Source organism: Carassius gibelio, chromosome A16, assembly GCF_023724105.1.
Source record: "Carassius gibelio isolate Cgi1373 ecotype wild population from Czech Republic chromosome A16, carGib1.2-hapl.c, whole genome shotgun sequence".
Classification (NCBI taxonomy): Eukaryota; Metazoa; Chordata; class Actinopteri; order Cypriniformes; family Cyprinidae; genus Carassius; species Carassius gibelio.
In genome coordinates this window covers 22,101,007-22,113,701 of record NC_068386.1, presented here as the reverse complement: position 1 = coordinate 22,113,701, position 12,695 = coordinate 22,101,007, and the positions used below count along the sequence as shown (strand labels likewise).

The window sequence follows — 12,695 nt, the reverse complement described above, 5'->3', positions numbered from 1 at the left end:
GTGGTCCACTGTATGAAGAATTTTTGGGTATGATATGTCGCAGTTCACTTTATTTTGCTATACTCACCTGCATAAATGTATTATAGTGTCCTGCACCTACTAATAAAAATATACATCTGGCGTCTGAATAATTGCTGGTTTGACTGTGCATTAATTCTTGGTAAAACTACTAAGTAATTCAGTCGAGAGCAGTGTGTGATTTTTCTTTCTTTCATTTTCTTGGATTAACTAACATTACAGCAGATATAAATAGCTAAATTAGGCGTGGTCACTTTAAGAGACGATGAATACATCCAATATAATGCACATCAATTTTTTTTTTCTAAACTTTTTACTTTCATTTAAGACATAACCGACCATTTAATTCGAACATGCTTTCCAAGACGGAATGAATTTGACGGTATTTGTATTTGACGGTACAAGAGGCATTTTGAGACGCATCTCTCTGCATGAGCTCCAGAACACCGCGGTGCTGAATTGGACTTTCCCATCCTTTTCTGTTTGTTTAAACTGCGATATGTATTTGTTGGTTCAGGTGCAGGGGGAAGTTCGAGGAGAACTTCACAAAGGAGAGCTGGGTTCAGTGTTGCTGTCTGTGATATGCGACTCTCTCTCTCCGCCTGCTCACCGAACATAGACGAATAACAGCTTCTCAGTTGAGCTTTTCAGTGTCTTGTGTTTGAATGCTTTAAACTCTTTTTAATGTTTAAATCAACAAGTGGCAAGGTTTAAAAACACGTTAAAATGGTAAGCTTTTGTGACCACAAGCAGCAGTGGCCTGTCAACTATCCTGAGCGTCTTTTTAGGCTGGCCTCAGCCAGACTGTTGAGATCGCCAGGGGCACTCCCTCAGCCGTGTGCCCCTATAATCGTCACCACCTTTCACCCCACTAGCGACGACCCTGGGATCAGCTGATTTTTATGTGAGGGAGAGGGCAAAGACAGAACTGAAGACGGAAAGTGCCCGCGTGGGGGTTGAGCGCTGTGCTCGTTCTCTCCGTCACTCCGTCAGTAGTCTGCTTCACTCACAAAACCCAATTACAGATCAAATAAGGCTTTGGCAGGACAAAAAAATCGTTTTGGCGGCCGCCAAAAAATCTTAAATGTAGGAAAAACCCTGGTACATTCTCCTAAACATCTCCCGTGGTTTTCCACGAAAAAGGTGTACAAGTGATGGTGGAATTTTTTTGTTGTTGTGTGAACTGTCTAGTGAGCAGTGCTTATGGAGGGACAGTTTAGCAAAGTGTTCAGGTAGCAGGAATGAAAGACGTGTTGTGAAAGGGAGAGCAGATGGGTTTGCCGTGGGTGAGCCTTTTAGAAGAGATAAAGCAGAGATCATTCAGACAATCAGCCCATGCCCCGATGCAATCATCTCATCTCATCTGCTTTCAAGAGCTATTGGGCTTTTTATTGAGCTGTTGTGCTGCAGACAGAGGCAGTCTGATAGCTCTTTAACCCTCTGATAGGGTTAATATTAAACCCTAGCCTTTACTTCGCTGGTGGAACTTAGTCTTACAAGAGCTGAGCCAAAATAGTTTTGTATAGATGAATGGAGCAAAAATACCTTTAGATGCTGAGCTGCTTTCATCAGCAACGAGAGACCAACTTCCCACAAGTCCCACAAGTTAATGATTTCAACAGTTGACCTGTAGTTTCATTTTATCTAGTCATTTACTGTCAGACTGGATGACAGCATTATTTGTGCATTCACAGCTCAGTCAGTTTTTCTGTTTATATTTAGCTTTTAAAGCTTTTTGATGACACTGACCTCCAAATACCATGGTTCCATGGCAAAGGACTTTCTTAAAGCAGTTTTAATGTTTTATATTATTAGGGGGAACTTGTGCAACAGAAAGGCTTTATTGTTTATCACTTGTTGCTTTTATGTCATACTTGTTTAGGTGTTATGTATAGTGAATTTACTATGGATTAGGGTGCACTTGTGCATAATGCAAGTTTAAGGTGGCTCTGATGTGGCATCATTTATACAGAAGTTTACCATTGGTTAATAATCTTAAAGTTCCCATATTGTCAAAGTTGACATTTCCTGGCTTTTTTCACAGTAACTGAGGTCTAGGGGCTATTTAACTACCATTAACATTTCAAAACAGTAAGTCAACAATAAAATGCACACAGCCTTCTTAAAATAGCTGTGATTTTTTTACGAACCGTTGTGACTTCCTTAAAAAGTTGACGTCAGAACTACACAGTCACCTCCTTCAGTCACCTCCCTGAGCACTGCCCAGCGTCCCACTCTCCTTCTGTCAAACCCCCAAACAACATTGCGTCCATGCCCTTGCGGAGCATTGAGCAACAACAGCACTGAAACATGTCAAAAAGATGGGCCGAGATGTTACGTTACACTCTCACTCAAAGGATGGATGATCTGACAGGATTGTTACTATGAGGTGAATCACATCTAACGTGTAAGACAAACGCATCGTGTCTATCTAGCACATCATGTTGAAGATGTATACCCAATTCAATTTCAGCAGGCAGCTATTTTCGAAGCTACATTATTGTTCCAGCCACAATAAATCACAACAATGTATATACTAGAGGTTGACAGATGTATTGGTTTTGCCGATTAATCGGCACCGATAGTTGATTGCTGGAACAATCGGTTATCGGCAAGAATCCATGGCGATTAGTTTTCTGGGTTGTGTGCGTTGCTGAAACGGCTGAGAAGACTCTGTTTTCATTCTACAGCACTAGAGCGGCCTCTAGTAGTTGAAATCACTGACAGCATGTGCTATTTATTTAGAAACGTGATGCTGCATGCTGAACAGAGTGAGAACTTTGGATTTAAATGCAGCTGACAGAAAATCCTGCCCTGCCACTGAGAGCCATTCACATACTTTTCCATTAAATTACATTATATTCATCCAATTCATTATTGATGTACATAATGAATTTGTTTATTGAGCATTTTCATCGAAACATTTGTCTTTCTGTGGCTCTAATAAAGTCTGTATGCTTCATTTATAGAGCTGTAGTATAGATCGCTCTTTCCGTTTGCTCCATTTTTTAAACACTGCACTTCAAACTTATCTATGCCTCATTGATCATTCTTGAAGTAAACTTGTGTTCGTTTGGTAAATAAACTTTTTTTTAGACCACTGCTCAAGCTGAACGTGATGCGCCTGTAGTGTGTGTGATACCGGTGAGTTCTTAATGTTTGTTACACACATAATTTTGGTGTTTTTGGAAAGATGACCCTTCGGGCTTTACTTTTTATCAACCAGATTTGATAATCCTCAAAAATATTAAAAGTTATAGACACTGAAGTGTCTTTTTTTATAAATATAAAAATACATGAAATCAATACTGGAGCAATCTAGAAAAGTAATGTGTTGAAAGTCACATGTCTCATGAGTTTTTTTTTTTTTTAAATCAGAAGAAGGTATCATGAAAAATGAGATTCCTGAAAATATTTTTCTTGGACTGTCTACACCGCCAACCCCCCAAATATGAAAAAAATATTTACCAACTTTATTGAAGGCTTCTACAAACTATTTTTGTCATTAAACATACCACTGCATATTTTTTTTTTAAATGATAAAAGATTAGACAGAAACTTAGAAATCATATAAGTGATTTATATGAGCACTAGAAAAAAATAAAAAAAATAATAATTTGAGTAAGAAAAATAAATAAAATAAAAAATATTTAACTTTGTTTGCCAATTACAGAACATCCTGATATTGCTAGAAATGCAGCATTTTACTACTACTAAAATGAAACAAACATATTTTTTTTTTAGGGATAATCACACAATGTTTTTTCCTTGTTTTAATTTTAATAATAAAATCCCCTTTGTTTGCCAAAAAAAAGTTTGCTTAATTTTCAGTAATTAAAAGATAAATTAAATTAAAGTTTAATGTTTTGAATTGATAACAATAAAAATGAAAATGTATAAGTTTCATGATTTTAATTAATTAGACATGCTTTATGATTAATAACTTTAATTTAACTATTAAAAAGGAGCGGAGAAAATTTTAATGTAAAAAAACTGAATCCAACAAATTTAAACGGAAATAACTGAATTTGGGAAAATAACAAAATTTGGATTTAGGAAAAAATAAAACGGATTTCATAGGGCCCTATTAGAGTGTGGTAATTTCAACATTTACTATTATTATTATTATTATTATTATTATTATTATTATTGTTACTTCTATTATTATTATTATTACTACTGCTAATATAGTTCAGTAGAGTCTTTAATTTTTTAAATAAAGCACTATTTTAGTTTTTTTCAGTATCCATTTTAAAAACTATCAGTTAATTAATTAGTATCAGCCAGTTTGGTCCAACCTAGCTATCGGTATCGGCAAAATCCACTATCGGTCGACCTCTAGTATATACAATTACAAATGATTATATATAAATTGTCAGTTTGTTGTTTTACACACATGCAAAGACATTTTTTTCATACAGGACATTGTGAGATATATGGCAAGACATCTGTAGACTCATCCATAACAACAGAAAACAATACTTTATTGAACCTTTTCAATAAATGTGTGCTGCAAACACAAGCAATTTTGATTAATGTTTCTGTCCAGTACGCTCATTTTATCTTGTGTAACCATAGCTGTTATCGGTTTGTTTGTCTGGCAGTGGCTGCAGATATGCAATAAAATTTAAAATTTGAGGCTGTATTATGTAGATTCTGGCACCCAACATCACAACAAGATGATATTTTAAGCTCCTTACGTAGCCGAATCTGTGCTGGTTTGAGTGGGTCGCCTCCGGTTTCCCCTCTGTTTCGCTGCCTCCAGCTAGCGCTGTGACGTTGGCTGACCCTAGTTACCTGAGGTTGGTCTGGCCGTGCGTCACTCAAAAAACAGCAGGCCAATCATAGAGGCTTATGAATATTAACTAGACAGGCTAATATCGACCGGTTCTTAGCAGACCTCCTGAGAAAGAAGCTGTAAGAATATAATGAGATATCTTTTTGGTAATTATACCACAAATTTATATTCTTAAGGACATCAAAGCCTAAAACAAAACTCTGGAAAAGTGTACAATATGGGACCTTTAATAGAAGCGGCATTACACAAACTATGTAAATGCATCTTTTTTAATTGTTTCAGATGCATCTTCTGTTCCAATGTTTTTGAAAATATGTTACACATTAATAATTGCCAGTACCACCTGATTTTCAGTGACTATTTATTTGTTTGTTTGCTTATTTATGGTTTGTTCTGAATAGTGCAGTCCAAATTAAATGAATTTTCAGTAGCTTCAGTGACACTAGAAATATATAACTATTATTTTTGTTACTATTATTACTACATTTTGTCCTGTTGTTATTTTGTTTATGGCTACTAAAGGAATGCTTAAAGGGATGAGAGATGAATCCGCCAAGCCCACATACGGCTGCCAGGTGACCATCCAGTCCGAGCAGGAGAAGCACATGATGAAGATTTACAGAAAAGAAGAGAAGAAGGAGAGGAAACGTGAGAAAAGAGGGGATGAAGGGGATACCTGTGAAAACACCTTTCATTTTGACCCCAAAGAGCTCAGACTGCAGAGGTGAGCACCTGTCTGTCTCTGTCTGTTTCTGTCTCTCCATCTGTATCTCGGTCTGTGTCTCCCGTCTGTTTCTACGTCTGTCTTTGTATGTCTATTCGTCTGTCTCTTTCTCTTTCTGTCTCTGTCTGTCTCTGTCTGTCTCCGTCTGTCTCTGTCTGTCTCTCGGTCTGTATCTCTGTCTCTCTCTCTCTCTCTCTCTCTGTCTGTCTGTGTCTCTGTCTGTCTCCGTCTGTCTCTCTGTCTGTCTCTCTCTCTGTCTGTCTCCATCTGTCTCTCTCTCTGTCTCTCTCTGTCTGTATCTCTGTCTCTCTCTCTCTCTCTCTCTCTGTCTGTCTGTCTCCGTCTGTCTCCATCTGTCTCTCTGTCTGTCTTCGTCTGTCTCTCTTTCTCTCTGTCTGTCTCTATCTGTATCTCTGTCTGTCTCTCTTTCTCTCTGTCTGTCTCTCTCTGTATCTCAGTCTGTCTCTTCATTTGTCTCTGTCTGTCTCTCCGTCTGTCTCTGTCTGTCTGTCTGTCTTTCTCTTTCATTACGTGAACAAGCACCTCTCTACATATCAGAGTGTGGCCTATTGAAAAGAGGAAGAGAGAGAAAGCGTGATAAAACTGCTATCTGGAGCTTCTGCAGAAGGGATTTTCTCTTAATGTTTAATTTCACAGGATGAAAAAGAGCAATGATCTGTTTAATTAAAAATGCTGCCGTCCAAATGAGGCAGAGCATGAGGAGAGAGATTAGAGATGAGGTGTTAATACCTCACACGTCTCCTCGCGTTCTCAGCCTTTCAATCATCCCACTGCAAGACAACAACCAAACAAAAATAACTCTGAAAACCCCAGCTTTAAATGGGATCCATGACAAACTCTCATCTGTCGTACCTGAATTTCCTCAATTTGCCACACAGATGTCTCTTTTGTAAGATTTGAAGCATTTTATTTGGAGTAATAAGATATTTGGGTATTAATGAATTTTGTTGTCAAGCTAGTAACTTTGAATATATTTGAGGATATTATGCCTTCAGAAAGATAGCAGTTTTGTGTGCTGAAGATTTTTGATATTACAAAGTGCTTTCTGGAGAGATAATTCAGTGTTGATATTTCCAAAAATATCCGCTCCATAATTATCATTGCATTTGGAAATGCAATCATTTTAAATTTTAAATTGTTATCTACTGACAAATATAACAAAAACACAAAAAGCAAAACAGAGACATTTACTTCACCCCAAAGAGTCTGCAAAATGGATGGTGTAATTTTTAACAGAGTTGACACGCAAGTTGTATATATATATATATATATATATATATATGTGTGTGTGTGTGTGTATTAGGGCTGTCAAAATTGCTCAAAAATGACGTTCGAATATTCCCTCTAAAAAATACACGAATATTCGAACTATTCGAACATCTGGTTGCGCATGTTGTCAATGCATTACGTCAATAACTGGACAAAATAATACAGAGACATAACTCCTTGTATAGGTAGTCTATTTAAGTTTAAACATATATGACACCGTATTACCGACACAAAAACAATGAAATCAACTAATGGCCAAGACTGCAGACCTCATGCACTCTCACCCTCACGTTCTCTGCGCAAAACGGTTTAAATGAACAAACTAATTTTTGTGCAAGCAATTTAAGGTCGCGACTGTTGTCCTAGATATAGCAGGATTCATTCAGTGATTGAAACAAATATCATTAATATTAATTGAAGTTTCACAGCATATAGAGCTGGCATTGAATGCTCCGAGCGAGCTGTGCTGTAAACATGGAACTTTTCCTTGACATGAAACGATAAATAATCAAACCTCGGATCCATTGCTTGACAGAACTCCCCGAAGCCTGCCCCATCCGCAATACTGATCGGTCTCATGTCCTTACAAATGAACGAAATTATTTTATCCGTTATGGCCTCTTGTCGTGTTGTGGCGGGCGATGCAAAGTAACGTTAAGTGTCAAGACGTGACTGTTTAGCTGGAGTTCCACACATTATGCCATGCTCATTTGGGTGCACATTTCTGAGATGTGACCTCATGTTGCTAGTGGTCGAATGGTATGCTAACTGTATCTTAAATTTCAATTCAATTCAATTCAAGTTTTTGTATAGCGCTTTTTACAATACAAATCGTTACAAAGCAACTTTACAGAAAATTATGTTTCTACAATATTTAGTAGTAGCTAGTAGTTTGTGCACATTTGACAGGATTTTAGAAAAAAATAAAAAATAATAATAATAATACAAGACGTAGTCAGCTAGACGATGAACTATCAATATTATTAATTAATAGTTATTATATGATGCAGTCACACATGTAGCAATATTTGTTAGTTCTGTTTGTTGATTCAAGGTTAGCATCATCTGGGGTCCTCTGAGGGTCAGCATCATCTCATCTCAGGTGTTCTGGATCCAGACTGGAGCTTGTGCAAACCCTAGTTACATTTACATCCCGTGGCAAAACATAGAAACAAAATAGAGACATCATTAGCATAGCTGCTTATCCAACAAAGTAAAATTAGTTTAACACAAGCTAATGAATAAAATGCACATTTGATCAGATGCAACTACTCTCACAATTTAAAAGCTACATTATTCGTATGCTTGGCGAAAGAGATGTGTTTTTAATCTAGATTTAAACAGAGAGAGTGTGTCTTAACCCCGGACATTATCAGGAAGGCTATTCCAGAGTTTGGGAGCCAAATGTGAGAAAGCTCTACCTCCTTTAGTGGACTTTGCTATCCTAGGAACTACCAAAAGTCAAGCGTTTTGTGACCTTAGGGTGCGTGATGGGTTGTAGCGTGGTAGAAGGCTAGTTAGGTACGCAGGAGCTAAACCATTTAGGGCCTTATAGGTAAGTAATGATAATTTGTAACTGATACGGAACTTAATAGGTAGCCAGTGCAGAGACTGTAAAATTGGGGTAATATGATCATATTTTCTTGACCTCGTAAGGACTCAAGCTGCTACATTTTGGACTACCTGTAGCTTGTTTATTGAAGAAGCAGGACAACCACCTAGAAGTGCATTACAATAGTCCAGTCTAGAGGTCATAAATGCATGAACTAGCTTTTCTGCATCAGAAACAGATAACATGTTTCGTAGCTTGGCAATGTTTCTAAGATGGAAGAATGCAGTTTTTGTAACATTGGAAATATGACTTTCAAAAGACATATTGCTGTCTAATATAACACCCAGATTTCTGACTGTAGAGGAAGTAACAGTACATCCGTCTAGTTGCAGATTGTTAATCTACAAGATTCTGTGTAGTGCTTTTTGGTCCAATAATTTATATATCTGTCTTATCCGAATTTAATTGGAGAAAATTGTTTGTCATCCAATCTTTTACATTTTTAACACACTCTGTTAGCTTAGATAATTGGGAAGTTTCATCTGGTCTCGTTGAGATATATAGCTGAGTATCATCAGCATAACAGTGGAAGCTAATTCCGTATTTTCTAATAATATTACCAAGGGGCAACATGTATATTGAAAATAGAAGGGGACCTAGGACGGATCCTTGTGGCACTCCATATTTTACTGATGATAAATGAGATGACACCCCATTTAAGTAAACAAAATTGTAGCGATCGGACAGGTAAGATCTAAACCATCTTAGAGCCTGCCCTTGAATACCTGTATAGTTTTGTAATCGATCTAGGAGTATGTCATGATCTATGGTGTCGAACGCAGCACTAAGATCAAGTAAGACTAGAAATGAGATGCAGCCTTGATCTGACGAAAGGAGCAGGTCATTAGTAATTTTAACAAGTGCAGTTTCTGTGCTATGGTGGGGCCTAAAGCCTGACTGAAATTCTTCATACAGATAATCTTTATGCAGGAAGGTGCTCAATTGAGCATACACAACTTTTTCTAAAATTTTAGACATAAATGGAAGATTTGAAATAGGCCTATAATTTGCCAGTACACTAGGATCTAGTTTTGGTTTCTTAATAAGAGGCTTGATAACCGCCAGCTTGAATGGTTTTGGGATGTGACCTAAAGATAACGACGAGTTAATGATATTGAGAAGCGGTTCTTCGGCTACAGGTAACAGCTCTTTCAGTAATTTAGTGGGTACAGGATCTAATAAACATGTTGTTGGTTTAGATACAGTGATAAGTTTATTTAGCTCTTCCTGTCCTATATTTGTAAAGCACTGCAGTTTATCTTTGGGTGCGATGGATGGAACTGAAGTGTTAGACGCTGTAGAATCTACATTTGCTGTTGTATTTCTAATGTTATCTATTTTATCAGTGAAGAAATTCATAAAGTAATTACTATTTAACGTTGGTGGAATATTTGAATCCGGTGGCGTCTGGTAATTTGTTAACTTAGCCACTGTGCTAAATAAAAACCTTGGATTGTTTTGGTTATTTTCTATGAGTTTGTGTATATGCTCTGCCCTAGCAGTTTTTAGAGCCTGTCTATAGCTGGACATACTGTTTTTCCATGCAATTCTAAAAACTTCTAAGTTAGTTTCTCTCCATTTGCGTTCAAGACTACGAGTTACTTTCTTGAGAGAGTGAGTATTACTGTTATACCATGGTACAGTACGTTTTTCTCTAACCTTTTTCAATTTGATGGGGGCAACAGCTTCTAGTGTATTAGAGAAAATAGTGCCCATGTTGTCAGTAATTTCGTCTAATTCATGTGTATTTTTGGGTACAAATAGCAGTTGAGATAGATCAGGCAGGTTATTTGCGAATCTTTCTTTGGTGGCTGGAACAATTGTTCTGCCCAGACGGTATCGCTGACACATATAGTTAATATCAGTTATACGCAGCACGAAATGGTCTGTAATATCATCACTTTGAGGTACAATATCTATAGTAGTAAGATCGATTCCATGCGATATAATTAAATCTAGTGTATGATTAAAACGATGAGTGGGCCCGTTGACATTTTGTTTGACTCCAAAGGAGTTTATTAGGTCAGTAAACGCAAGTCCTAATGTATCATTTGCATTATCAACATGAATATTAAAATCTCCCATGATTAGCCCCTTATCAACTGTAACTAGAAGGTCTGAGAGGAAATCTGCAAATTCTTTTAGGAATTCTGTATATGGCCCTGGTGGTCTATACACAGTAGCCAGAGCAAGAGATACATTAGATTTCTTTTGGATGTCTGACAATGTAACATTTAGCAGAAGTATTTCAAAAGAGTTAAACCTGTATCCTGTTTTTTGGGTTACATTGAGAATATCACTATATATTGTTGCAACCCCTCCGCCATGACCAGTCTGACGGGCTCATGCTTATAACAGTAGTTTGGTGGAGTCGACTCATTTAGACCAAAATAATCATTTGGTTTTAGCCATGTTTCAGTCAAGCAGAGTACATCAAAACTATTATCTGTGATAATTTCATTTACAATAACTGCTTTTGGTGTGAGTGATTCTAATATTTATGAGCCCAAACTTTGTTTTTGTTCATTTACTTTACATTTTTCTGGTTTAATTGTGATAAGATTTTTTCTAGATCCTACATTATATTTATATTTTGACCTCACTATTCGGGGAACAGACACAGTCTTAATAGTTTTTACAGTGCAAGTACTTTTATCATTTAAGCGGGTGGAACAAAACTCATCATAATAGTTATCTGAGAATTGTTTTACTAGTCACAATGAGCGAAGTGTCTTGGAGATGTTGTCAGAAAGCAGCTCCGCTCCGATTTTGCTGGGGTGTAATCCATCAGCGCGAAACAGCCTAGGACGCTCCCAGAAAAAAGTTTCCAGTTATTAACAAATAGCAGTTTCTGTTCTTTACACCATGACAACAACCATTAATTTAAAGCAAAAAGTCTACTGAACCTTTCGTGTCCTCGTCGATACGTGGGCAGTGGTCCTGACACAACGATCGTCGCCATGGGCGTCGTGCTGCGAACCGTCTCGATAAGGCTGCTGAAGTCCCTCTTCAGCGTCTCCGTCTGCCGCAGCGTGTTGTCATTAACCCCGGCGTGAAGCACGACCGCTCTGGGGCTCTCGTCGGCCTTCAGGATCGCGGGTATCTGCGCAGAAACATTGAGAACACGAGCACCAGGCAAACACTGAGTGTGCACTTTAACTTCGGCTAACGTAGCACTTACGTGTCGGACGATGGAGTCTCCGATGATCACAGCATCGCGTCCTGTCTCGCGGAGGGGAGCGAAGCGGTTCCGGATGGAGATATCAAAGGCAGGAGGGGGAGAAGTCGTTGCCCGAGACCCGGCTCGCGTCCTACGCTGTGGATGCACCCAGGGTCCGTGGTGTCCCGACGTCGCAGTGAAGGACATCTGGGAAGATCGCTCTCCGCTCTCTCAGCTGGGCCTGCCTTACCTCCAGGTCGCGAATCTGCTTCCCCATGGCCTCGAGCTGCACAGAGTGGAGACATTCATCCGCCATTAAAGCAAGTAACAGTGAGTACAGCAGTCGTAATGTGTGTGAATAGAGTATTAACAATGTAAGCGCAGTTAGCAGCAACAACGTTTGTTGATGCTAATGGACTAAAAGCTAATAGCTGACCCGGTAGATCAAAATAAAACTAGTGATAGCGAGGCGCTCTGATTGTTTTTGTTTGTAGAATACAATAGAGGATATATTCATGTTATATAAACGTAAACGATGATGTATAAAATTGATTTTTAAGTTAAAATAGTCAATGAAAAGAATATAGTGACGGAGCTCAAACGCAGTAAATAGCTTGCATACAACTTTGTCTCGCGGGCCAACAATTTTACCTCACTTTCTCTGCTGCGGTCCAGTTGGGCTCTGCACTTGCTGGCATCTTCCATGAAGACGCGTCAACATTCAGCAGTGATAATGTGCCAGACAGTGCGACTCCTGTGACCTGTCCCTGAACCCTCAGGCGCGCTAGTGTGCCCACTCGCAAAACAGGAAACCACGCCTCTACTACCGCAGGCGTTTTTTTCCACATTTTTTTATTTATTCGAATATTAATTTTCACCTTCGAAATTCATTTTTTAAAAACTATTCGAATACATATTCGAATTTAGAATATTCGTTGACAGCCCTAGTGTATAGGCATGTATACTTATCAAGTTCTGTCATGAAACTCTACATGGGTCCTCAGTGTACATATTATTATTGTGTTTTACAGCAGCAGGTTTATTTAGGTTGCTGTCTCTTTAAGTCCTCATGCACGGATCTAACTGTCCCACG

At 38.2% G+C, this 12,695-nt stretch overlaps 1 protein-coding gene across 1 annotated transcript in view; it reads left to right on the top strand.

Moving 5' to 3' along the window:
• The window catches only part of ascc3 (activating signal cointegrator 1 complex subunit 3), a 205,551-nt gene that overhangs the window by 41,134 nt on the left and 151,722 nt on the right, over nucleotides 1–12,695 (top strand). Inside the window, exon 6 of the mRNA XM_052617566.1 lies at nucleotides 5,339–5,540. Coding sequence (XP_052473526.1) covers nucleotides 5,339–5,540 — 202 coding nt within the window. The remainder of the gene's footprint in view (nucleotides 1–5,338; nucleotides 5,541–12,695) is intronic.